Raw genomic sequence first — 27,237 nt, 5'->3', positions numbered from 1 at the left:
CCTCGCGTTGTCCAGGCAGTCAGTGGGCGTGGTTATGGAAGGAGGACTCCGCACGAGCGGGAGCGTCACCGTCACCATAGTGATTCACTACAGCCGAACTCACCCAGTGGGAGTTCAGTTGCACAACAACTATTCTGGATTCATCTAAACTGAATGCGTAATGAACGACAATAATGAACACAGTCCAAGATGAGCTAGAGAGGAGAGCAGAGGCAAGAGAGGAGAGCAGAGGCAAGAGAGGAGGAGGAGAAGAGAGAGGAGGAAGAGAGGAGGGGAGAGGATGGTGACGAGAAGAGAAGAGAGGAGAGCAGACAAGAAAAAGTCACGGTACTCACACACATGGGGAGAATCTTTACATGTAGTCACTGTGACCTTCTTTAAGTGTTTAATACATGAAGGGTTGTATGGTGGAGATTAAGTTTTACTGGTTCATCAACTACCAACTTTTAAAATTCTTTACTGATATAAAACGTTCCATCAATCTCGAAATTATCAAAATGAAGGTTCTAGGCAACAAACACATTTATTTTTTGTATTACCCTGAGACAGTGATTCTACTGAACACTATTGGACTGGAATATATCTATTTTAGATAACGTAGGTAGGCCTACACATTAATTTAATGAACGTGTAAGGACATTGTGTTTCTTTGTCATTCACTATTCAGAAATTAAAACAGATAGCAATGTTAAAAAACTACAATTATTATTTTGTACAGATTAGTCCTCTTAACATGTTAGTCCTCTTATGTTCTATATAACTGCAACTGTTAACAACTTTATTGCATTAAATGTGTAAAAAGATCTGGAAACAAAACAGACAAAATATAATGTGTAATTTAACCATTCATAATGGGTTGAATTCAACAACTGCGATTATGTTCTTAAAGAACATCTCCTCGTTAAATGTCAGCAGTACGACATTAAAGCAGTTCTCTCAGACCTCACATAGTAGAGATTCTAATTCAGTAAACAACATTAGTTGTTTTGGTTGTTTCTTTGTTTTATTATCCAACAAAGGTCCTAGTCTGTTTGATTGACAGGTGAGATGATCTGGGGGGCAGAGTTGTTACCTTTATAATCATGGGGACCTGGGCTGAGGATTGGATAGAGAGGCTCACTGAAGGTGCAGCCAGTAGCAGAGTAGATATGAACCCTGGCTTCCACATCATAGAAGGAGAGCAGACCCTCATCATAATCAACAAACACCCCCACCTTCTGGAGCTCAGCTTTCAGAGGGAGACGGACATCAGGGTTATCTCTAAATACCAACCCATCCTTGTAGTAGTGAAGAGTCCAGTAACCCGTCTCAGGGGTCCATTTGGTCTTACCTTTTCTGTCGATGGACTCTCTGACCACTCCTAACCACCATGTAGTCTTGTCTTTAACCTGCACCTCAAAGTAAAATCTCCCCGAGGAGAAGCTCTGCCTCGTGAGAACAAATATATACTTTGTAAATCTCTTAGGGTTGTCTGGGAGTACCTTCACCACATGTCCATCATGTACTTGTTTCCCATCCTCAGACAGGATGAGATTGGAAGCAGCTGTATCAGGATCCAGAGTCACATCTACTTCATACTGCTGGACCCTCTTCAGTTCAGCATCATCACACAGCTTCTTCATCTCCATGTTCAGTGTCTCCTCCAGCTGATCCAGGGATCTCCTCAAGGTCCCTACGTATGACGGAGGACGGACCTCCACCGTGTTCCAGTCCCTGGTGGGTGGAGGATCCTTGAGGGATCTGAAGGCCTGGAGGAAGTGGAGGTGGTCTTCAGTGTGTGAGAGCTGCTTCACCTCTGAGCATCTATTGGTCAGATCTTCTATTTCCTGCTCCAGCTCTTTGATGAGGTCTTCAGCTTGTTTCACTGTGGATTTCAGTTCCTCTTGAACAGTTCGGTTGAATTCATCCCGGCACTTTTCAACACAGCCTATCAGAGCAGTGAAGACCTGCCCACCAATGGCTATCTCTCTGTCTGCATCTTTGTTGCTCAGTTCTACTCTGTCTTTGATCTCCTTAATCTTTTCTTTTCTCTTCTGGATCATCTGTGGAACTTCAGCCTCTATCTTCCCCAGCTGGGCCATCTTCACTTCATATTCCTCCTTCAGAGGTACAATAGGATGGAACTTGTGGTCTATCTCTGTGCAGAACTGACACACACACACCTGTTCAGTCTGGCAGAAGTGCTCCAGAAGTCGGTTGTGTTTCTTACACATCCTGTCTTCCAGACGGTCCATAGGCTCGACCAGCCGATGTCCCTTCAGGACTGCGACTCTCTGATGTGGCTCCAGGTGGGTTTGGCAGAAAGACATAAAACACTCTAGGCAGGACTTCACAGCCTTCTGCTGGGTCCCAGTACAGAAGTCACAGGGAACTTCTGCTGGTTCAACACAAGGCTGCTCTTTAACTCGTACGGTTGTCCTAAACTGAGCAGCCAGCTGTGATAAGAGGGTATTGACCCGTGGATCAGGTTTTGTGTCGAAAATCTGGTTGCAAACAGGACATTTGTACTTGACTTGTTCATCCCAGAACTTTGTAATACAGGTTCTGCAGAAGTTGTGTCCACACGGTGTGGTAACCGGGCTGCTGAACACATCCAGACAGATGGAACATGAAAAGTCCTCCTCAGACCAGGAAGTGTTAGCAGAGGCCATTCCTAGACACAGACGATAAGGTTTATGTATTGAGCAGTTTTATATTTCTAATTCCAGCAATTCCTTATCTTGTGCTGCTTTACTCACCTTGTTGTGTTTTCTGTCTGTCTGACAATTTGTTCCAAAAAAACGTTTTACTTTTCTCCTGAAAGAGAGAACTGCTTCCACGTCGGTTGGTTTTGGTTTCTACTGGTTGTTAAGTTTCGTTTCGTGAACAAGCCATCCTCTCCTCTCCTTAACCCTGGCTCCGCCCCTAAACCCTGGCTCCGCCCCCATGGACGCAGTTCCCGGACTTCTCAACCTGAACGTGGGCACATTCATGAACTGTCTATGCTACCTCATATTCGCTGTGTGTTCTCTTCTTTGCAGCATTATAATATGTTCAACCATTAAAACACAGGAAACAAAGAGCCCGGGAAAACAAGAAATGTTGATTATTTCTAAGTGATTTGTGCCTAACCGTGATTAAGAACTATACAATTACATTTGACTTTAGTTAAACTGTGCCTGATATTTTGAGTAACCCCTGACTGCAGCTCGCAGATCGAGGAGGAGCTAAATGTGGGCGGGCTTAAACGTTTAAGCCCGCCCACATTTAAGGAAAATTCCGCGCAGCATCATGGACTTGGGCCGAATCTCGATTCTTCCCCTTGCCCCTTTTGCTTTGTCTTTGTCTTTGTCTTAACCCTAGCACTTGCAAGTGTAAGGGCCAAGGGCTGAGATCTTTCCCCTATGAAATGAGACGCCACTCGGTTTCGGGTACGTCATCATTCATCGTCGCCAGCTGGCTTCCCCGTCACCAGAGCGCCGAAACGCCAATAAAAGCCAGAGTGTCCACGGTTCGGTTCAGATAACCGTTTTGGGCCTCGGTTTCGGATACGGTTCGGATTAGGATCATGTCCGTGATAGTAAAAAGGCGGACTTTTTTTGACGGAGGGTTTGGGGGAGAAACACAAAAATGAATGAGACCCACAGGCTATTTGCAATGTTTTAATTGACTGCAATCAGACAACTTGCAAGGCTTTTTTGTGCAATAAATGTTCCCCTAAATGCATTTGAAAACATGGTGCACTGAGTGTAACATGTAAGGGATAACGGCCGACGAGGCTTAGAACTCTGGCGACGAGCGCAACGAAGTTTAAAGCCCAGTTTGTTTTGAACGCTGACAGGCTGAAGGGAGGGGCGGGAAAAGTCTCATTGGCTCGGGCAGCACTGGAGAGAATGCATTCCGCTGGGTCCTAAACACCCTTTGTATCGGACGTAGGCTACAGTAGGCAAAGTAGGCCTACGCTACATAAGGCAATGCCTTCATGAAACCGAAATCCGCGGATCTCCAGAATGCTCCGAACTGTGGTAAACGAACCGAACGGATTCGGATACAATTCGAATCCGCTGCAGGCCCTGTAGCATCTAGCTGGCAAGCTACCATATAAGCCAATGGAGTGGTGGTATACGCGCTAATTGTATCCTAAAACTACCGTTTGAAAGCTTCAGTTAAGACCTACAATACTATGCATCGTTCGTGTAGCACATTTCAGATCAAACCGAGTCTTTATAAACATATAAAAAGTTGTGTAGATAGCTGTAAAATATTCCTCGCTTCAAGAAGCCATGTTTTTTTGAAAAATCCCGGTTTCGCTATGTGCTCTGGGATAGCCCTTGGAGGAGCAAGTGAGCTCTCAAATCATCTTAAAAAATAAGGGGTAAATAGCACTCAATCTTATCCCTTAATCTTGATCAAATTGGGTATTGAGACACCACTAGCTCTCACATGAACGCGCAACTTCAAGGGTAAGGGGGAAGATAAGGGGTAAGGGGAAGTATTGAGATTGGGCCTAAGAGTCTATTTCAGCTCTGTGTTATATTCCCTATTTATTTAATGACCTCCCTAATTTTAAAAGGTATGAGTCTGATTTAGATTCATACTTCAGAATGAAGAAAGTCTTCATTTAATTCACGTGTGCGTGTGTGTGTGTGTGTGTGTGTGTGTGTTCTTCTTGCATTGTGGAATTGATTTATCTAGAAGTGGTTCCGGACTGGTATTAGCGCTACAAATCTGTGGTCGAATGACGCACTGATGTTAAGTTAGCTTGAACATCAAATGGTCTAAATACGGCATAAAATCAAATAAATTATATCTCCTCGTAACCTTTTTCGACAACGCTTAATCAGTTTCAATGGAAAAGACGGCAACAAAGTCTAAACCAAAACAACAATTTTGTAAGAAACGATGAAATAATGACGGCTTAGTGTGAGTTCGGAAATGCACTCATTCATATTAACAGTGAGAGGGGGTGCACCGTTCCTGGAGGTACTGCAATACCAGGTCGATGCGTGGAGTGGACGGAGCAAGCCCCTTTTCCATCTCCCAGTTCCAAAAATCAATTTAATATATGGTCCCCGGGTAGGGGACGTATCAGATATTAAACTGATAAGAACAGATACTACACTTGATCTTAGCCAAAAGGCCGAGAAGCGATACCTACAAATTGTTCGACCTAGAGGACCAATTCTCAGAAATGTCACTCTCATCAGCGGTTTTACGGGGAAAACTTCCTTTCAATACAAGAAGCCTACACAAGTATGTGTAGGCTTCTTGTACCACTATGCGTCAACAACATATAGCGTGTTATCAAACTACGTTCAACGCAAAAAATAACGAGTATAAGGGTCCGTGATTCAAGGCAATGCATGAACGGCACTGATGACGTCAGCAGCTCTAAGCCAATCAGTATGTCTGAGGAAGCCAAACGCGTTTATTGTGAACTATTATGTATAATACAGTGAATCCCCACTGAGCACGATCACTATGATTTGATGCCATCATACATGGTGTTAGTTTGGTAAAAGTTAGATACATGAGAAATTAACTCTTCCCTTACAAAAAATGTGAGGAAACCGCCACTCTACCGCTCTCTAGTGGTCACTAATAGGTCGGCAGAACTTCACTAAGAAGTTTATTTAGGCCTACTATTAGCGCATCAAAGAACCAAGGCTAAATTCAGGGTATGCCGTGTGCTGTGTTTCAATTCCAGATTTCCTCAACCATGCAAACAATCAACCAATAGCAAATAAAATGCATGAACTGAACACAAACATCTGAAATCAATAAGGTTCTACACTGTTGAAACATAATTTTGACTGTATCGTTGTTTCGGGGTAGGTCATGAATCTGAGTGTTAACGGTTCAAAACGTGATTTATTCAGAGACAGGGTAAACCGGGTTGCACTCTGGATGAGGTTCATGAAAGAATCTCCATACAGATAAAAGTTCAGATTACATTGGTAATGGGCGGAGTGGTAAAACCACGACGACAGATTAACCCAGATAAACCTGTTCACTACTCCGTGTAGCCGAAGCTATTGAGGACTGGTGTTAGCACTACATAATATGTAGTCCAATAAGGTATTTACATGAGCTTCAATATCATATTGTCTAAATAAAGCATAGAAATTAATTTACTCACATCTTCTTTCGATAACGTGTCTCACCGGTATCAATTTAAATCAACATGACGCACAATGTTGTTGGTGAAAAACATATTCTTACTTAAAAGGCACCCAGTGCAACTTTCGAGGCTTAAAAATAAACATTCAATTTCTAGTCTTTTTTACACGTAGTAAGTTTCAATAACTCCATACCATTACATACCGACATTTAAGCAGCAAAGATGAGATGTCGTTGTGTGGTGAGAACTGATACAAAATCGATAACAACAACAATGCCGCCATTTTCTTTATTTTTTGTAACCTACAATAAATAAAGCAGGCTTCCAGTCAATGGAAAAATGGCTTCTCCCCACCGGCGATTGTTGTTGTTTACGATTTTCTATCAGTTCTCACCACACAACGACGTCTCATCTTTGCTCCTTGAATGTCGATATGTAATGGTATGGAGTTATTGAAACTTACTACGTGTAAAAAAGACTAGAAATTGAATGTTTATTTTTCATTGAATGTTTACATAAAGTTGCACTGGGTGCCTTTAAAACAAACAATAGCAGTCGATTCACTTGCACAACTCAAGCCTCCCTCTAGTCCAGAACTCTGGCCCTCTTAAGGAGCACCAGAATGGGTGTGGCTCAATTAACCTATGAGCCACAGCTGTAGACTAATACAGGTTAACAGCCAGACAGGAACATGTGCATCTTTTAAAATATGGTTTAACATAGTGAAGATGCCATTCACATATTCACAGCAACACTATTTTGACCAAGCTAGTCTGAAGACAGCAAGTATGCTAAAGGCTAGAATGCAGGATAGTTAGTCGGCTGAATACGAGAACATTCAGTTGGTTCGACTGAGTTGTTTATTAGTATTATGCTTTAACAACGAATACAATTACAAGTGCACAATAAACAGAATGACTAAAATAATAGTATCAAACATTACAGACCATTAACAGTTGTTAACGTATCATTGACTCTCTTTGCGACTTTATTTAAAAGGCGACTAACGACACACTTATTCAAACTTATTCAAACCATCAGGGAGAAGTTGACACACATATTCAAACGCGTGATGGGGTTGTTCATTCCCATGCTGCTGGCTGCTCATAGGTACCGAGGTCCCACGGCTCTCGTGCCAACAGCTTCAGTGTCCCTCTCCCTCTCTTCGCGCCGTCCAGGCAGTCAGTGGGCGTGGTTATGGGGAGGAGGACTCCGCACGAGCGGGAGCGTCACCATAGTGATTCACCACAGCCGAACTCACCCAGTGGGAGTTCAGTTGTACAACATCTATTTTAGATTCATCTAAATGTGGTGACTTTGGACATGTGAACACACTTAATGCGTAATGAAAGACAATAATGAACACAATCCAAGATGAGCTAGAGAGGAGAGCAGAGGTAAGAGAGGAGGAGGAGAAGAGAGAGGAGGAAGAGAAGAGAGAGGAGGAGAGCAGACAAGAAAAAGTCACGGTAGGCCTACTCACACACATGGGGAGAATCTTTACATGTAGTCACTGTGACCTTCTTTAAGTGTTTAATACATGAAGGGTTGTATGGTGGAGATTTCAGTTTTACTGGTTCATCAACTACCAACTTTTAAAATTCTTTACTGAAATAAAACGTTCCATCAATCTCGAAATGATCAAAATAAAGGTTTGAGGCAACAAACACATTTATTTTTTGTATTACCCTGAGACAGTGATTCTACTGGACACTATTAGACTGGAATATATCGATTTTAGATAACGTAGGTAGGCCTACACATTAAAAAAAATTCAATACACGTGTAAGGACATTGTGTTTTTTTGTCATTCACTATTCAGAAATTAAAACGGATGGCAATGTTAAAAAACTATTAACTATTATTTTGTACAAATTAGTCCTCTTAACATGTTAGTCCTCTTATGTTCTATATAACTGCAACTTTTAACAACTTTATAGCATTAAATGTGCAAAAAGATCTGGAAACAAAACAGACAAAATATAATGTGTAATTTAACCATACATAATGGGTTGAGTTCAACAACTGTGATCATGTTCTTAAAGAACATCTCCTCGTTAAATGTCAGCAGTACGACATTAAAGCAGTTCTCTCAGACCTCACATAGTAGAGATTCTAATTCAGTAAACAACATTAGTTGTTTTTGTTGTTTCTTTGTTTTATTATCAAACAAAGGTCCTAGTCTGTTTGATTGACAGGTGAGATGATCAGGGGGGCAGAGTTGTTACCTTTATAATCACGGGGACCTGGGTAGAGGAATGGATAGAGAGGCTCACTGAAGGTGCAGCCAGTAGCAGAGTAGATATGAACCCTGCCTTCCACATCATAGAAGGAGACCAGACCCTCATCATAATCAACAAACACCCCCACCTTCTGGAGCTCAGCTCTCAGAGGGAGACGGACATCAGGGTTATCATTAAATACAAACCTATCCCTGTTGAAGTAAAGAGTCCAGTAACCCGTCTCAGGGGTCCACATGGTCCAACCTTTTCTGTCGATGGACTCTCTGACCACTCCTAACCACCATGTAGTCTTGTCTTTAACCTGTACCTCAAAGTAAAATCTCCCTGAGGAGAAGCTCTGCCTCGTGAGAACAAACAAAGACTTTGTAAATCTCTTAGGGTTGTCTGGGAGTACGTTCCCCACACCTCCATCGTGTACTTGTTTCCCATCCTCAGACAGGATGAGCTTGGGATGAGCTGTATCAGGATCCAGAGTCACATCTACTTCATACTGCTGGACCCTCTTCAGTAGTACAGCATCATCACGCAGCTTCTTGTTGCAAACAGGACATTTGTACTTGACTTGTTCATCCCAGAACTTTGTAAAACAGGTTCTGCAGAAGTTGTGTCCACATGGTGTGGTAACCATGTTGAATAAGCTGAACACATCCAGACAGATGGAACATGAAAAGTCCTCCTCAGACCATGAAGTGTTAGCAGAGGCCATTCCTAGACACAGACGATAAGGGTTTATGTATTGAGCAATTTTATATTTCTAATTCCATCAATTCCTTATCTTGTGCTGCTTTACTCACCTTGTTGTGTCAGACAATTTGTTCCAAAAATGCCTTTTATTTTTCTGCTGAAAGAGAGAACTGCTTCCACGTCGGTTGGTTTTGGTTTCTATGAATGTTAAGTTTCGTTTCCCGAACATGAAATCCTCTCCTCTCCTCCCCTTACATTTGGCTCCGCCCCTAATATCTGGCTCCTCCCCTAACCCCTGGCTCCGCCCCCACGGACACAGTTCCCTGACGTCTCAACCTGAACGTGGGCACATTCATGAACTGTCTAGGCTACCTCATTATTCGCTGTGTGTTCTCTTCTTTGCAGCATTAAAATATGTTCAACCATTAAAACACAGGAAACAGAGAGCCCGGGAAAACAAGAAATGTTGATTATTTCGTAGTGATTTGTGCCTAACTGTGATTAAGAACTTATTATATTCGACTTGAATTAAACTGTGGCTGATATTTTCACCACAGTCTATAAAAACAACCCTATCAATGTGTGCCCAGATAACATGTGCTATTATTGTTGCGCTATTATCCGCCGAGTCATGTGACCCGGGGTAGGACAGACGAACCAGACCTGCGAGTTCACCTTCAGTCAGAGACAAGTTACAAGCACTTGTTTTTTTGCTTCCATGCGGCATTTCATTGGGGATCAAACACAGTAGCCTACCTGATGAAGAGAAAGTTCTCTCACGGACACGTCGGACAGCGAAATATTTGATTTAATCTTAAGGCATGATCATGGGAAAGTCCTGGCTGCAAAGCTTACCAAGAACACATTCGATGAAACAATAGGGTTACAAGAGTCTTAGGGAACGTTTTCATTGTGGGTAGAGAGTGGGAGTGACCTAAGGCCAAGTCAATCTGTAATACAATGGGTGGATATTGGACATGTCTGCATGTTTGTAAGACATGGCTGTAAATAGTTTACACAACAAAGAAGTCAGTCGATTGGCCTCGTCACAGAACCAGACTTACTGGCTCCAGTGGGAACTTGAATACGAATTAACTTAACCTCTCTCAGTTAAGAGAGGAAGGGATTTGTTTTAAGTTACAGGGAGAATGTATACAGTTCCTTCTAATGTAATAATTATATAAACAAGGTTAATATAATTTGTATGTGATTGTATATTTATAGTTATGATTGATATTTCCACGACAGTACCTTAGTTTCAACTTGGAGTCATACCCTCTCACACACACACACACACACACACACACACACACACACACACACACACACACACACACACACACACACACACACACACTTCAAACTAACTATAGATATGTTCCATGAGCTGACATCAGCGTAACCATTCGATCATATACATACTTTATTAATCATAATTCTAAATATTCTGTTTTTGTTGACGTGTGGGGAGGCAATGTCTCCAGAGGTCTGAGCTGGTCCACCACGCCACCAGTGAGGTGAGGAAGAGGCGGAGGGAGGGACTGAAGACTGGGCCCACGTCAGGGGGCAGGACCCCATAGAGACCTGCTGGGATCCAGGGGGCTGAAGGACCTTCCAGGTGTGCTGCTAGGATAACCAACAGAGAGCTCTGGAGAAACATCTGCTCAGCTTGGAGGATTGAGACTGAAGGAACAGAATGAATCACCGGCTGAACACATGACAACATTCAGTGGGTTAGACTGAGTTGTTTATTACCATTATGCTTTAACAACTAATATAAATGAAAAATAGTCACTTACAAGTACATCATGAACAGAATGCCAAATATTACAGATCGTTAACAGTTGTGCACGTATCTTTGATCCAATGAGTGCCTTTATTTCTGAAAGGCGACTAACGACACACTTGGAGACTTATTTAGACCATGAGTAATGTAATGTACCACAATAATGAACACAATCTGAGCTACAGAAGAGAGCAGAGATAAGAGAGAGGAGGAGGAGAAGAGAGAGGATGGAGAGAGAAGAGGATGGAGAGGAGAGGAGAGCTGACAAGACCAAGTCACGGTACTCAAACACATTTGGAGAATCTTTACATGTAGGCACCGTGAGCTTTGTTTAAGTGTGTACCACATGAAGGGTTGTGGTATGGTGGAGATTAAGTCAATTACTGGTTAAAAATCTTAAAAAGAGCATTTAGCTAAACTTTCTTTGAGGTTCCCCCTTTTAATAGTTTTTTTTTTTTTTTTCTGAAGCACTTTGAGATTCTTGAATATAAAGTGCATTATAAATAAAATGTATTATTATTATTATTATTAGAAAATGAAAGAAGTTTACAAATTTGCAGTGATTTCAAACATTCCAGCAATCTCAAAATGATCAAAATGTAGATTTTTTGTCAACAAACTAATACTTTTTTTGTCTCCCACTGAGAAAGTATTTCTACAAAACTCTATTAGATTTGAATGTATCTGAAATTATCAATTCAAATGATATTGTAGACCCACACATTAAATTTTTCGTCTTTTGTTTTAAATACAAGAAATGAGAAAAGTGTTCAGAAGTAAAACCAATAAAGATTTTAAGAAAAAGGTTATTGGGTTATTATTATACAAATGAAAATTCAAAAAATATTCTACATGAATGCAACTGTTTACTATGTTATAGCATTAAACGTTTAAAAAAATCTTGAGAAAACATGAATGAGATATATTGGAATCTAAGCATTTAAAATGGGCTATGTTCAACAACTGGGGATAGATTAGGGCAGATGAACCAGACCGACGAGTTCACCTTCAGTCAGAGACAACCAGGCCCGTCGCGAGAAGGCAAGCAAACCAAGCAGTGGCTTGTGGCCCCGAGCTGGCCTGGGGCCCCAAGACAACGACTGGTTATGAATAAAATTCAACGACAAACTGTGTGAGCGCCCCTTTGATAGTCAATGCAGTAAAGTGCAATGACACTGTTATGGGGATCCCCCTCGAGGGGACCCCGAGCTGGCCTGGGGCCCCAAGATCAATTAAAAATAAATTGTAGGTATTGTAGGTTTAATGTATAGCATTAAACGTAAAAAAAATCTTGAGGAAACATGAATAAGATATATTGTAATCAAACCATTTATAATGAGTTGATTCAACAACTGTGATTATATTCTTAAAGAACATCTCCTCGTTAAATATCAGCAGTACGACATTGAAGCAGTTCTCTCAGACCTCACATAGTAGAGATTCTAATTCAGTAAACAACATCAGTGGTTTTGGTTGTTTCTTTGTTTTATTATCAAACAAAGGTCCTAGTCTGTTTGATTGACAGGTGAGATGATCAGGGGGGCAGAGTTGTTACCTTCATAACAACGGGGACCTGGGTAGAGGAATGGATAAAGAGGCTCACTGAAGGTGCAGCCAGTAGCAGAGTAGATATGAACCCTGGCTTCCACATCATAGAAGGAGACCACACCCTCATCATAATCAACAAACACCCCCACCTTCTGGAGCTCAGCTCTCAGAGGGAGACAGAGAGGAGGGTTATCTATAAATACAAACCTATCCTTGTAGTAGAAAAGAGTCCAGTAACCTGTCTCAGGGGTCCACGTGCTCCCACCTATTCTATCGATGGACTCTCTGACCACTCCTAACCACCATGTAGTCTTGTCTTTAACCTGTACCTCAAAGTAAAATCTCCCTGAGGAGAAGCTCTGCCTCGTGAGAACCAATGTATTGTTTGTAAATCTCTTAGGGTTGTCTGGGAGTACCTTCCTCACACCTCCATGATGTACTTGTTTCCCATCCTCAGACAGGATGAGCTTGGGATGAGCTGTATCAGGATCCAGAGTCACATCTACTTCATACTGCTGGACCCTCTTCAGTACAGCATCATCACGCAGCTTCTTCATCTCCATGTTCAGTGTCTCCTCCAGCTGATCCAGGGATCTCCTCAAGGTCCCTACGTATGACGGAGGACGGACCTCCACCGTGGTCCAGTCCCTGGTGGGTGGAGGATCCTTCAGGGAACTGAAGGTCTGGAGGAAGTGGAGGTGGTCTTTAGTGTGTGAGAGCTGCTTCACCTCTGAGCATCTATTGGTCAGATCTTCTATTTCCTGCTCCAGCTCTTTGATGAGGTCTTCAGCTTGTTTCTCTGTGGTTTTCAGTTCGTCTTGAACCGTTTGGTTGAATTCATCCCGGCACTTTTCAACACAGCCTATCAGAGCAGTGAAGACCTGCCCACCAATGGCTATCTCTCTGTCTGCATCTTTGTTGCTCAGTTCTACTCTGTCTTTGACCTCCTTAATCTTTTGTTTCCTCTCCTTGATCATCTGTGGAACGTCAGCCTCTATCTTCCCCAGCTGGGCCGTCTTCACTTCATATTCCTCCTTCAGAGGTACAACAGGATGGGACTTGTGGTCTGTCTCTGTGCACAACAGACACACACACACCTCTTCAGTCAGGCAGAAGAGCTCCAGAAGTCGGTTGTGTTTCTTACACATCCTGTCTTCCAGACGGTCAATAGGCTCGACCAGCCGATGTCCCTTCAGGACTGCGACTCTCTGATGTGGCTCCAGGTGGGTTTGGCAGAAAGACATAAAACACTCTAGGCAGGACTTCACAGCCTTCTGCTGGGTCCCAGTACAGAAGTCACAGGGAACTTCCGCTGGTTCAACACAAGGCTGCTCTTTAACTCGTACGGTTGTTCTAAACTGAGCAGCCAGCTCTGATAAGAGGGTATTGACCTGTGGATCAGGTTTTGTGTCGAAAATCTGGTTGCAAACAGGACATTTGTACTTGACTTGTTTATCCCAGAACTTTGTAATACAGGTTCTGCAGAAGTTGTGTCCACACGGTGTGGTAACCGGGCTGCTGAACACATCCAGACAGATGGAACATGAAAAGTCCTCCTCAGACCAGGAAGTGTTAGCAGAGGCCATCCCTAGACACAGACGATAAGGTTTATGTATTGAGAAGTTTTATATTTCTAATTCCATCAATTCCTTATCTTGTGCTGCTTTACTCACCTTGTTGTATTTTCTGTCTGTCAGACAATTTGTTCCAAAATGCGTTTTATTTTTCACTTGGAAGAGAGAACTGCTTCCACGTCGGATGGTTTTGGTTTTTATGGATTTTAAGTTTCGTTTCCCGAACAAGACATCCTCTCCTCTCCTCCCCTTACATTTGGCTCCACCCCTAACCCCTGGCTCCTCCCCTAACCCCTGGCTCCGCCCCTAACACCTGGCTCAGCCCCCACGGACACAGTTCCCCGACGTCTCAACCTGAACGTGGGCACATTCATGAACTGTCTAGGCTACCTCATATTCGCTGTGTTCTCTTCTTTGCAGCATTATAATATGTTCAACCATTTAAAGACAGGAAACAAAGAGCACGGGAAAAAAAGTAATGTTGATTACTTCTTAGTGATTTGTGCCTAACTGTAATTAAGAACTTATTATATTCGACTTGAATTAATCTGTTGCTGATATTTTCACCACATTCTTTATAAAACAACCCTCTCAATAGGTGCGCCCAGATAACATGTGCTATTATGGTTGCGCGCTATTAACCGCCGAGTCATGTGACGCGGGGTAGTGCAGACGAACCAGACCGACGAGTTCACCTTCAGTCAGAGACAACAAGCGCTTGTTTTGGTTTCTACATGGGAAAGTTAATTCGGCTGAATTAAAAAGAGGTTTACCTAGAAAATTTACAATTCATATGTTGATAGACTGCATTGTTTATAACAGTGGGGATCGCGAGGAGCAGCGACACGCGGGGACGGGTTCTTTCGCGCTCTGCAAGTGGAGCTGTCAGTTAAACGCGTTATTAACGGCGTTAACGCAAAACAATTTTAACGGCGTTAAAAAAATTATCGCGCGATTAACGCAAACATTTTAGTTTTGGCTCAAAACAAAGAAGCAGTAGCCTGACTGCTATGTTCAAATTACATTTGTTCAAAGCAGTCGTTTAATTGCACTATAGGCTCTTTTTTTGTATCGTCCTGTTTTGATCAGTATATGCCAATGTTGTTATCAATAAAAAATCATTTGCACAAGACAAGCCGATGCACTTCACCATGTTGATAAGAGAATTAAAATGAGAAGAATTATGGGACAAAAAAATCAAGGGATATTTAGCATAGAAAAAGAATTTGCGATTAATCGCGATTAATCGCGAGTTAACTATGACATTCATGCGATTAATCACGATTAAATATTTTAATCGCTTGACAGCTCTAGAAATAACCCTCCGCCCCCTCTGATACAAATATTCCTGTGCTGTTCCCAACACAGAATGTTAACCAGCAGTTTTTACCAGTTTGCAGGTTCACAATGTGATTGGTGTGTGTATTAGGTGGAGGGCTTCGATCGGTGGTTTGTAGAAGTATATTATGCAGAATGGCCACCAGGGGGAGCCCTTGGTGCTCGGCCTGGGTCGCTACGGGCTGGTTGTTATCTGGATTATAATAAAGTATACGACATTGAGTCATAAATCTGCCGTGTGCGCTTCCAGTAATCTGCTTAAACAGTTTAGAACTATATAGTGTTTGAAACACGACAGTGCCTCTTCATTAGTTATATTGAAGTCCTGAGTTACTGTATGGAGAAATAGAAATGCATGATATTAATGATAATTAAGTCATTATATGAAGAGACAAATAAATACAAATTCTACATGATTCTGCTTCAACATGTCCCCAGGTGTCTCTCTGACTATTTTCGAGAGTTTTAAATATGGCATTTCTTTATGATTTGTTGCAGCTGTAGACAGACCGCTCGCCCTCATGAGTAAACACCCTCCCTGTGTTGGACATTTGCATCCAAATTACACGGAGCAGAGAGGGGTTAGACAGTGTTTAAGGATATATGTGGTAATGGATCAGGGAGGGGTTAGACAATGTTTAAGGATATATGTGGTAATGGATCAGGGAGGGTTAGGGGGCATCTTGCTCTATCGGATAATACAGGCTGCAGACATTGGGGATCAAACACAGTACCTTTCAGCTGGGAGTTGAACTCTCTCACCACACACACACACACACACACACACACACACACACACACACACACACACACACACACACACACACACACACACACACACACACACTTCAAACTATATATTTGTTCCATGAGCTGTCATCAGCGTAACAGTTCGATCATATACATACTTTTTAATCATAATTCTAAATATTCCGTTTTTGTTGACCTGTGGGGAGGCAATGTCTCCAGAGGTCTGAGCTGGTCCACCACGCCACCAGTGAGGTGAGGAAGAGGCGGAGGGAGGGACTGAAGACTGGGCCCACGTCAGGGGGCAGGACCCCATAGAGACCTGCTGGGATCCAGGGGGCTGAAGGACCTTCCAGGTGTGCTGCTAGGATAACCAACAGAGAGCTCTGGAGGAACATCTGCTCAGCTTGGAGGATTGAGACTGAAGGAACAGAATGAGTCACCGGCTGAACACACGAAAACATTCAGTGGGTTAGACTGAGTTGTTTATTACCATTATGCTTTAACAACAAATATAACTGAAAAATAGTCACTTAGAAGTACATCATAAACAGAATGACTAAAGAATAGTACCAAATATTACAGATCGTTAACAGTTGTGCACATATCTTTGATCTTATGAGTGCCTTTATTTCTGAAAGGCGACTAACGACACACTTGAAGACTTATTTAGACCATAAATAATGTAATGTACGACAATAATAAAGACAATCTGAGCTACAGACTAGAGCAGAGATAAGAGAGAGGAGGAGGAGAAGGGAGAGAGAGGAGGAGGAGAAGAGAGAGGAGGAGAAGAGAGAGGAGGAGGAGAAGAAAGAGGAGGAGAAGAGAGAGGAGAGAGAGAGGAGGAGGAGAAGAGAGAGGAGGAGAAGAGAGAGAAGAGGAAGGAGAGAGAAGAGGATGGAGAGAGAGAGGATGGAGAGAGAGGAAAGAGAAGAGGATGGAGAGGTTAGGAGAGCTGACAAGACAAAGTCAAGTTACAAACATACATGGGGAGAATCTTTACATGTAGCCACTGTGAGCTTTGTGTAAGTGTGTAACGCATAAAGGGTTGTTGTGTGCTGGAGATTAAGTCAATTACTGGTTAAGAAATTAAAGAAGTTTAAAAATTGTCAGTGATTCTAAACATTCCATCAATCTCAAATTGATCAAAATAAGGATATTGTCCAAAAACTAATTTAACATTTGTATCGCACTGAGAAATTATTATCTACAAAACACTGTTGGACTAGATTGTACCTATTCCAGTGAAATGATCAATTGAAATGATAATGTAGACCCACACATTACATTTTTTGCCTTTTCTTTTTAATAAAATAAATCAAGTGTTCAGAAGATAGACCAATAGACATTTTAAGTAAGGGGTTATGAGGTCATTATTGTACAAATGAATCATCTAAAAGTATTCTACATGATTGCAACTATAACTATGTTATAGCATCAAACGTATAAAAAAATCTGGAGAAAACATGAATGAGATATATCGTAATCTAACCAATTATAATGAGTTAATGCAACAACTGTGATTATATTCTTAAAGAAAATCTCCTTGTTAAATGTCAGCAGTACGACATTAAAGCCGTTCTCTCAGACCTCAAATAGTAGAGATTCTAATTCAGTAAGTAAGGAATAATCACAGAGAGGCCGGGCAATAAACAGTTCGCGGAAGGTTACCGTCCACGAGCCGGGCATATCAAACTGTTTATTGCCCTGCCTTGAGGTGATTATTCCGTTTATTCTACTTCCCGCCGGCCAACATAATAAAATAATTCATATACTCTAATAATTAGCCTTTTTCTTATTCGTAGTGCATGCTTATTAAATGTATGCTGTTTAAGTTCATCTCCCTCGAAAAGTAGTTCCGTTTAGAACTACGGTGAATAACGTTAGCTCAACTGTAGGTAACGCGTTTCTATAGCAACCACACAAGGTTGCAACTGATCACTAGTTTAACAACGTAGTTGTTACATTCGTATCAAGTCAGCTTTAATGACGATCGATCAAACATGCACTCCTTGGTTTATTTTTACAACGGACCTGATGTTTGAAATGTATGTGATAGAAAACGATACAAGCGGCGTATTGATCTACTGTGCTCAGTCAGCAGCAAGTAGAACCGACAAGTCAGCGGGCAATATGCCGGATTAATGCACCCCTCCCAGCCAATCAGAATCGAGCATTCTCAAATGAAGTAGAATAAACAACATTAGTTGTTTTGGTTGTTTCTTTGTTTTATTATCAAACAAAGGTCCTAGTCTGTCTGATTGACAGGTGAGATGATCAGGGGGGCAGAGTTGTTACCTTCATAATAACAGGGACCTGGGCAGAGGAGTGGATAGAGAGCCTCACTGAAGGTGCAGCCAGTAGCAGAGTAGATATGAACCCTGGCTTCCACATCATAGAAGGAGACCACACCCTCATCATAATCAACAAACACCCCCACCTTCTGGAGCCCAGCTCTCAGAGGGAGGCGGACAAGAGGTTTATCTATAAATAAAAACCTATCCTTGTAGTTGAAAAGAGTCCAGTAACCCGTCTCAGGGGTCCACCTGGTCCCACCTTTTCTGTCGATGGACTCTCTGACCACTCCTAACCACCATGCAGTCTTGTCTTTAACCTGGACCTCAAAGTAAAATCTCCCTGAGGAGAAGCTCTGCCTCGTGGGAACAAATATATAATTTGTAAATCTCTTTGGATTGTCTGGGAGTACCTTCCCCCCACCTCCATCATGTACTTGTTTCCCATCCTCAGACAGGATGAGACTGTGATGAGCTGTATCAGGATCCAGAGTCACATCTACTTCATACTGCTGGACCCTCTTCAGTTCAGCATCATCACACAGCTTCTTCATCTCCATGTTCAGTGTCTCCTCCAGCTGATCCAGGGATCTCCTCAAGGTCCCTACGTATGACGGAGGACGGACCTCCACCGTGGTCCAGTCCCTGGTGGGTGGAGGATCCTTCAGGGATCTGAAGGTCTGGAGGAAGTGGAGGTGGTCTTTAGTGTGTGAGAGCTGCTTCACCTCTGAGCATCTATTGGTCAGATCTTCTATTTCCTGCTCCAGCTCTTTGATGAGGTCTTCAGCTTGTTTCTCTGTGGATTTCAGTTTCTCTTGAACCGTTTGGTTGAATTCATCCCGGCACTTTTCAACACAGCCTATCAGAGCAGTGAAGACCTGGCCACCAATGGCTATCTCTCTGTCTGCAACCTTGTTGCTCAGTTCTACTCTGTCTTTTATCTCCTTAATCTTTTGTTTCCTCTCCTGGATCATCTGCGGAACTTCAGCCTCCATCTTCCCCAGCTGGGCCGTCTTCACTTCATATTCCTCCTTCAGAGGTACAACAGGATGGGACTTGTGGTCTGTCACTGTGCACAACAGACACACACACACCTGTTCAGTCAGGCAGAAGAGCTCCAGAAGTCGGTTGTGTTTCTTACACATCCTGTCTTCCAGACGGTCCATAGGCTCGACCAGCCGATGTCCCTTCAGGACTGTGACTCTCTGATGTGGCTCCAGGTGGGTTTGGCAGAAAGACATAAAACACTCTAGGCAGGACTTCACAGCCTTCTGCTGGGTCCCAGGACAGACGTCACAGGGAACTTCTGCTGGTTCAACACAAGGCTGCTCTTTAACTCGTACGGTTGTTCTAAACTGAGCAGCCAGCTGTGATAAGAGGGTATTGACCTGTGGATCAGGTTTTGTGTCGAAAATCTTGTTGCAAACAGGACATTTGTACTTGACTTGTTCATCCCAGAACTTTGTAATACAGGTTCTGCAGAAGTTGTGTCCACACGGTGTGGTAACCGGGCTGCTGAACACATCCAGACAGATGGAACATGAAAAGTCCTCCTCAGACCAGGAAGTGTTAGCAGAGGCCATTCCTAGACACAGACGATAAGGTTTATGTATTGAGCCATTTCATATTTCTAATTCCATATCTTGTGCTGCTTTACTCACCTTGTTGTGTTTTCCGTCTGTCAGACAATTTGTTCCAAAATGCGTTTTATTTTCCTCCTGAAAGAGAGAACTTCTTTCACGTCTGTTGGCTTTGGTTTCTATGAATGTTAAGTTTCGTTACCTGAACAAGACATCCTCTCCGCTCCTCCCCTTACACTTGGCTCCACCCCTAACACTTGGCTCCGCCCCTAACACTTGGCTCCTCCCCTAACCCCTGGCTCCGCCCCAACGGACACACGGTTCCTGACGTCTCAACCTGAATGTGGGCCGAATCATCATGAACTGTCTAGGCTAACTCATATACGCTGTTTTCTCTTCTTTGCAGCATTAAATTATGTTCAACCTTTAAAAGACTGGAAATACCCAGGGGAAACTAGAAAGGTTGATTATTTCGTAGTGAGTTGTGCCAAACTGTGATCAAGAGCTATGCAATTACATTTGACTTGATTTTGACTGTGGCTGATATTTTCACCACAGTCTTTATAAAACAACCCTCCCAATGTGTGCCCAGATAACATGTGCTATTATGGTTGCGCTATTAACCGCGGAGTCATGTGACTCAGGGTAGGGCAGACGAACCAGACCGACGAGTTCACCTTCAGTCAGAGACAACCAGCACTTGTTTTGTTGCGAAAGTTAATCCGGCTGAATTTAAAAAAGGTTTACCTTGAAAATACACAATTCATAAGTTGATAGACTGTATTGTTTATAACAGTATGGTGGGGATCGCGAGGAGCATCGACACGCGGGGACGGGTTCTTTCGCGCTCTGCAAGTGGAGAACTTTATTCACAAATTAATTGATGGAATAACCCCCCACCCCCTCTGATACAAATATTCCTGTGCTGTTCCCAACACAGAATGTTAACCAGTAGTTTTTACCAGTTAGCAGGTTCACAATGTGATCGGTGTGGATTAGGTGGAGGGCTTCTATCGGTGGTTTGTAGAAGTATATTATGCAGAATGGCCACCAGGGGGAGCCCTTGGTGCTCGGCCTGGGTCGCTACGGGCTGGTTGTTATCTGGATTATAATAATAAAGTGTACGACATTGAGTCATAAGCCTGCCGTGTGCGCCTCCAGTTTTCTGCATAAACAGTTTAGAACTAAATAGTGTTTGAAACACGACAGTACCTCTTCATTAGTTATATTGAAGTCCTGAGTTACTGTATGGAGAAATCGAAATGCATGATATTAATGATAATGAAGTCCTAATGTGAAGAGACAAATTAATACAAATTCAAATTCCGCATTATTCTACTTCCACATGTCCCAGGTGACCCTCTGATGATTTTCAAGAGTTTTAAATGTGGCATTTTTTTATGATTTGTTGGGTCCGTAGACCGACCGCCCGCCCTCATAAGTAAACACCCTCCCTGTGTTGGACATTTGTATCCAAATTACAAGGAGCAGGGAGGGGTTAGACAGTGTTTAAGGATATATGTGGTAATGGAGCAGGGAGGGGTTAGACAGTGTTTAAGGATATATGTGGTAATGGATCAGGGAGGGTTAGACAGTGTTTAAGGATATATGTGGTAATGGAGCAGGGAGGGGTTAGACAGTGTTTAAGGATATATGTGGTAATGGAGCAGGGAGGGGTTAGACAGTGTTTAAGGACATATGTGGTAATGGAGCAGGGAGGGGTTAGACAGTGTTTAAGGATATATGTGGTAATGGAGCAGGGAGGGGTTAGACAGTGTTTAAGGATATATGTGGTAATGGATCAGGTAGGGGTTAGACAGTGTTTAAGGATATATGTGGTAATGGAACAGGGAGGGGTTAGACAGTGTTTAAGGATATATGTGGTAATGGATTAGGGAGGGGTTAGACAGTGTTTAAGGATATATGTGGTAATGGATCAGGGAGGGGTTAGACAGTGTTTAAGGATATATGTGGTAATGGATCAGGGAGGAGTTAGACAGTGTTTAAGGATATATGTGGTAATGGATCAGGGAGGGGTTAGACAGTGTTTAAGGATATATGTGGTAATGGAACAGGGAGGGGTTAGACAGTGTTTAAGGATATATGTGGTAATGGAGCAGGGAGGGGTTAGACAGTGTTTAAGGATATATGTGGTAATGGATCAGGGAGGGGTTAGACAGTGTTTAAGGATATATGTGGCAATGGAGCAGGGAGGGGTTAGACAGTGTTTAAGGATATATGTGGTAATGGATCAGGAAGGGTGAGGGGGCATCTTGCTCTATCGGATAATACAGGATGGCTGCAGACATTGGGGATCAAACCCAGTACCTTTCAGCTGGGAGTTGAACACCCTCACCACACACACACACACACACACACACACACACACACACACACACACACACACACACACACACACACACACACACACACACACACACCTCACTTCAAACTATATATTTGTTCCATGAGCTGTCATCAGCGTAACCATTCGATCATATATGTAGCTTATTAATCATAATTCTAAATATTCCGTTTTTGTTGACCTGTGGGGAGGCAATGTCTCCAGAGGTCTGAGCTGGTCCACCACGCCACCAGTGAGGTGAGGAAGAGGCGGAGGGAGGGACTGAAGACTGGGCCCACGTCAGGGGGCAGGACACCATAGAGACCTGCTAGGATCCAGGGGGCTGAAGGACCTTCCAGGTGTGCTGCTAGGATAACCAACAGAGAGCTCTGGAGAAACATCTGCTCAGCTTGGAGGATTGAGACTGAAGGAACAGAATGAATCACCGGCTGAACACATGACAACATTCAGTGGGTTAGACTGAGTTGTTTATTACCATTATGCTTTAACAACAAGTATAACTGAACAATAGTCACTTACAAGTACATCATAAACAGAATGACTAAAGAATAGTACCGAATATTACAGATCGTTAACAGTTGTGCACGTATCTTTGATCCTATGAGTGCCTTTATTTCTGAAAGGCGACTAACGACACACTTGGAGACTTATTAATACCATAAGTAATGTACGACAATAATGAACACAATCTGAGCTACAGACTAGAGCAGAGATAAGAGAGAGGATGAGAAGAGACAGAAGAGAGAGAAGAGAGAGGAGAGAGAGGAGAGAGAAGAGGATGGAGAGAGAGGAAGAGAGAAGAGGATGGAGAGAGAAGAGGATGGCGAGAGAAGAGGAGAAGAGAGAGAGGAGGAAAAGAGAGAGAGGAGGTGAAGAAAGAGGAGAAAGAAGAGGATGGAGAGAGAAGAGGATGGAGAGAGAAGAGGATGGAGAGAGAAGAGGATGGAGAGAGAAGAGGATGGAGAGGAGAGAGAAGAATATGGAGAGGAGAGGAGGATGGAGAGAGAAGAGGATGGAGAGGAGGGGAGAGCTGACAAGACAAAGTCACGGTACTCACACACATTGGGAGAATCTTTACATGTAGCCACAGTGAGCTTTGTTTAAGTGTGTACCACGTGAAGGATTGTTGTATGGTGGAGATTAAGTTAATTACTGGTTAAAAAATTAAAGAAGTTTACAAATTTGCAGTGATTTTAAACATTCCAGCAATATCAAAATAGGGGTTTTTGAGAAAGTATTTATACTGAACACGTTAGGACTGGATTCTACCTATTCCAGTGAAATGATCAATTAAAATTATAAGGTAGGCCCACACATAACATTTTTATCCTTTTCATTTTAATAAAAATAAATGAGAAAAGTGTTCAGGTGTTAAACCAATTGACATTTTAAGAAAAAGGGGATTATTATACAAATTAATCATCCTAAAATATTCTACACGACTGCAACTGTTTACTATGTTATAGCATTAAACGTATTAAAAAATCAGGAGAAATCATGAATAAGATACGTTTGTATCTAACCATTTACAATGGGTTGTATTCAAAAACTGGGGATAGATTCTTAAAGAACATCTCCTCGTTAAATGTCAGCAGTACAACATTAATGCAGTTCTCTCAGACCTCACATAGTAGAGATTCTAATTCAGTAAACAACATTAGTTGTTTTGGTTGTTTCTTTGTTTTATTATCAAACAAAGGTCCTAGTCTGTTTGATTGACAGGTGAGATGATCAGGGGGGCAGAGTTGTTACCTCCATAATCACGGGGACCTGGGTAGAGGAATGGATAGAGAGGCTCACTGAAGGTGCAGCCAGTAGCAGAGTAGATATGAACCCTGGCTTCCACATCATAGAAGGAGACCACACCCTCATCATAATCAACAAACACCCCCACCTTCTGGAGCTCAGCTCTCAGAGGGAGACGGACAGGAGGGTTATCATTAAATACCAATACATCCTTGTTGTAGAGAAGAGTCCAGTAACCCGTCTCAGGGGTCCTCGTGGTCCCACCTCTTCTGTCGATGGACTCTCTGACCACTCCTAACCACCAATAAGTCTTGTCTTTAACCTGGACCTCAAAGTAAAATCTCCCTGAGGAGAAGCTCTGCCTCGTGAGGACAAATGCAATATTTGTAAATCTCTTAGGGTTGTCTGGGAGTACCTTCCTCACACCTCCATCGTGTACTTGTTTCCCATCCTCAGACAGGATGAGACCAGGAGCAGCTGTATCAGGATCCAGAGACACATCTACTTCATACTGCTGGACCCTCTTCAGTTCAGCATCATGCAGCTTCTTCATCTCCATGTTCAGTGTCTCCTCCAGCTGATCCAGGGATCTCTTCAAGGTCCCTACGTATGACGGAGGACGGACCTCCACCGTGGTCCAGGCCCTGGTGGGTGGAGGATCCTTCAGGGATCTGAAGGTCTGGAGGAAGTGGAGGTGGTCTTTAGTGTGTGAGAGCTGCTTCACCTCTGAGCATCTATTGGTCAGATCTTCTATTTCCTGCTCCAGCTCTTTGATGAGGTCTTCAGCTTGTTTCTCTGTGGATTTCAGTTCCTCTTGAACCGTTTGGTTGAATTCATCGCGGCACTTTTCAACACAGCCTATCAGAGCAGTGAAGACCTGCCCACCAATGGCTATCTCTCTGTCTGCAACTTTGTTGCTCAGTTCTACTCTGTCTTTGATCTCCTTAATCTTTTGTTTCCTCTCCTGGATCATCTGTGGAACTTCAGCCTCTATCTTCCCCGGCTGGGCCGTCTTCACTTCATATTCCTCCTTCAGAGGTACAACAGGATGGGACTTGTGGTCTGTCTCTGTGCACAACAGACACACACACACCTGTTCAGTCTGGCAGAAGAGCTCCAGAAGTCGGTTGTGTTTCTTACACATCCCGTCTTCCAGACGGTCCATAGGCTCGACCAGCCGATGTTTCTGCAGGCGAGCGACTCTCTGATGTGGCTCCAGGTGGGTTTGGCAGTAAGAGGTGAAACACACTAGGCAGGACTTCACAGCCTTCTGCTGGGTCCCAGTACAGACGTCACAGGGAACTTCTGCCGTTTCAAAACAAGGCTGCTCTTTAACTCGTACGGTTGTTCTAAACTGAACAGCCAGCTCTGATAAGAGGGTATTGACCTGTGGATCAGGTTTTGTGTCGAAAATCTTGTTGCAAACAGGACATTTGTACTTGACTATGTCATCCCAGAACTTTGTAATACAGGTTCTGCAGAAGTTGTGTCCACACGGTGTGGTAACCGGGCTGCTGAACACATCCAGACAGATGGAACATGAAAAGTCCTCCTCAGACCAGGAAGTGTTAGCAGAGGCCATTCCTAGACACAGACGATAAGGTTTATGTGTTGAGCGATTTATATTTCTAATTCCATATCTTGTGCTGCTTTACTCACCTTGTTATGTTTTCTGTCTGTCAGACAATTTGTTCCAAACTGCGTTTTATTTTACTCCTGAAAGAGAGAACTGCTTCCACGTCGGTTGGTTTTGGTTTCTATGAATGTTAAGTTTTGTTTCGTGAGCAAGACATTCTCTCCTCTAATCCCCTTACATTTGGCTCCGCCCCTAACACCTGGCTCCTCCCCTAACACCTGGCTCCGCCCCCACGGACACACAGTTCCCTGACGTTTCAACCTGAACGTGGGCACATTCATGAACTGTCTAGGCTACCTCATATTCGCTGTGTGTTCTCTTCCTTGCAGCATTAAAATATGTTCAACCTTTAAGAGACAGGAAACAGAGCCCCGCGGGAAAGCAAGAAATTTTCATTATTTCGTGGTGATTTGTGCATTCTGTGATTAAGAGCAATGTGTGCCCAGATAACATGTGCTATTATGGTTGCTATTTAACTTTGAGTTAACACTGGCAGTTAAAAAAGGCTTGTCTCACAGACTTTAACCTCATAAAACCGCTGAGTCATGTGACTCGGGGTAGGACAGACGAACCGACGAGTTCACCTTCAGTCAGAGACAACAAGCACTTGTTTTGTTGCCTCCATGCGAAAGTTATTCGGCTGAATTAAAAATAGGTTTACCTAGAAAATTCACAATTCATATGTTGATAGACTGTATTGTTTATAACGGTATTGCGGGCAAGGGCGTCAGTTTGTTTTTAGAAGTGGTGGGGACAATAACCATAAGCTTGAGTGTGGTTTGAAAAGTGCTGGGTATCCTTATGTAAGCTATTCATCCATTCAACGCTGCATTACAATATGCTCTACAGTGTATTGTCAGGTGTTGAAAATCCTATTCGAACAATAAAAGTTGAAAACCACAGTTTGTGTTTTGGCTTGTTTTGCAAAACGGCGTTTGAAACACCAGGGTATTGGCTCGGGATATGTAATACTAATACACACAGGACAAAGAACAGTGTTGGCAATTTAACACTTATCTTGACATCAACAAAGTTTACCAGACAAACAATGCCAGACGGTAAAGGGGGTACGAAATGAAACAAGGTACTGAGCATCAGCCTTTTGAAGACGAGCAAGGGCTGCTGGTAGCATATGTTATGCTGCATTAAAAAAACAAAAAAACAAGCGCCCAGAGGAGAATTGCATCTGCCAAATCCTGACCACCAGTAAACACTTGTGAAGGACCAATGTAGACTTCACTCGTTACAACATCATAAGCAAATTGCCCGCAAATAAAATCCCCTACAGTTTAGGATAATCACACAGGTTATGCGAGAACATATTTATGTCAGGATAGGCCTACCAGGCTCCAAGTCGTCACATATCTCCATCAGACAAGACAAAACAACTATAACCACATTGGCCTAGCAATCGCACCGTGTGTAGCTGCTACTAGCTGCAATCTATATATACAATGCATACTAGCTGGAGCACCAACCAGAATCAGATCACAATCGCTTAGGACCGCGGGTAACCTTTGGCCAGGTCATCACGAGCAAACAGAACCAGCAGCAAAGTTTACATAAACCAATTTCTTACCTTATGTGGCCCTC

The 27,237-nt window shown here is 42.9% G+C and overlaps 5 protein-coding genes and 1 non-coding gene across 7 annotated transcripts in view; all 6 read right to left on the bottom strand.

Annotated features, from left to right (window-relative positions):
* Positions 1-368: 368 nt before the first annotated feature.
* Positions 369-14,195, bottom strand: LOC132450081 (E3 ubiquitin-protein ligase TRIM39-like). 2 transcript variants are annotated; one of them, XM_060042053.1, is made up of 2 exons: positions 14,035-14,195; positions 369-2,653 (listed from the first exon to the last, which is right to left on the bottom strand). In XM_060042053.1, the coding sequence occupies exon 2, from the start codon at positions 2,649-2,651 to the stop codon at positions 1,023-1,025; it is 1,629 nt and encodes a 542-aa protein (XP_059898036.1). In that variant the 5' UTR covers positions 2,652-2,653; positions 14,035-14,195; the 3' UTR covers positions 369-1,022. The 2 variants fall into 2 exon arrangements, with proteins under 2 accessions (XP_059898036.1, XP_059898035.1); XM_060042052.1 differs by lacking the exon at positions 14,035-14,195 and adding an exon at positions 2,739-2,860.
* On the bottom strand, positions 4,941-5,131 carry LOC132450461 (U2 spliceosomal RNA). Its single transcript, XR_009523846.1, has one exon. It is a non-coding gene; the product is annotated as a U2 spliceosomal RNA (small nuclear RNA).
* LOC132450085 (E3 ubiquitin-protein ligase TRIM39-like) lies at positions 8,084-9,603 on the bottom strand. The gene is made up of 2 exons (XM_060042059.1): positions 9,138-9,603; positions 8,084-9,051 (listed from the first exon to the last, which is right to left on the bottom strand). The coding sequence occupies exon 2, from the start codon at positions 9,047-9,049 to the stop codon at positions 8,279-8,281; it is 771 nt and encodes a 256-aa protein (XP_059898042.1). The 5' UTR covers positions 9,050-9,051; positions 9,138-9,603; the 3' UTR covers positions 8,084-8,278.
* LOC132450084 (E3 ubiquitin-protein ligase TRIM39-like) lies at positions 11,323-25,969 on the bottom strand. The gene is made up of 3 exons (XM_060042057.1): positions 25,668-25,969; positions 23,532-25,592; positions 11,323-11,497 (listed from the first exon to the last, which is right to left on the bottom strand). The coding sequence occupies exon 2, from the start codon at positions 25,588-25,590 to the stop codon at positions 23,965-23,967; it is 1,626 nt and encodes a 541-aa protein (XP_059898040.1). The 5' UTR covers positions 25,591-25,592; positions 25,668-25,969; the 3' UTR covers positions 11,323-11,497; positions 23,532-23,964.
* LOC132450083 (E3 ubiquitin-protein ligase TRIM39-like) overlaps positions 12,235-27,237 on the bottom strand; it is a 28,456-nt gene continuing 13,453 nt past the window's right edge. The window contains exon 2 of the mRNA XM_060042055.1: positions 12,235-13,949. Coding sequence (XP_059898038.1) covers positions 12,319-13,947 — 1,629 coding nt within the window. The 5' untranslated portion in view covers positions 13,948-13,949 and the 3' untranslated portion in view covers positions 12,235-12,318. The remainder of the gene's footprint in view (positions 13,950-27,237) is intronic.
* On the bottom strand, positions 18,224-20,136 carry LOC132450082 (E3 ubiquitin-protein ligase TRIM39-like). The gene is made up of 2 exons (XM_060042054.1): positions 19,979-20,136; positions 18,224-19,902 (listed from the first exon to the last, which is right to left on the bottom strand). The coding sequence occupies exon 2, from the start codon at positions 19,898-19,900 to the stop codon at positions 18,272-18,274; it is 1,629 nt and encodes a 542-aa protein (XP_059898037.1). The 5' UTR covers positions 19,901-19,902; positions 19,979-20,136; the 3' UTR covers positions 18,224-18,271.

Source organism: Gadus macrocephalus, chromosome 21 (genome assembly GCF_031168955.1).
Source record: "Gadus macrocephalus chromosome 21, ASM3116895v1".
Classification (NCBI taxonomy): domain Eukaryota; kingdom Metazoa; phylum Chordata; class Actinopteri; order Gadiformes; family Gadidae; genus Gadus; species Gadus macrocephalus.
Note: the sequence above shows the minus strand (reverse complement) of the source record. Positions and strands in the feature narration are given on the sequence as shown.

Excerpts from the sequence above, each read along its gene's own strand:
- LOC132450082 (XM_060042054.1), bottom strand. The coding sequence starts at position 19,900 with ATGGCCTCTGCTAACACTTCCTGGTCTGAGGAGGACTTTTCATGTTCC.
- LOC132450085 (XM_060042059.1), bottom strand. The coding sequence starts at position 9,049 with ATGGCCTCTGCTAACACTTCATGGTCTGAGGAGGACTTTTCATGTTCC.
- LOC132450084 (XM_060042057.1), bottom strand. The coding sequence starts at position 25,590 with ATGGCCTCTGCTAACACTTCCTGGTCTGAGGAGGACTTTTCATGTTCC.
- LOC132450081 (XM_060042053.1), bottom strand. The coding sequence starts at position 2,651 with ATGGCCTCTGCTAACACTTCCTGGTCTGAGGAGGACTTTTCATGTTCC.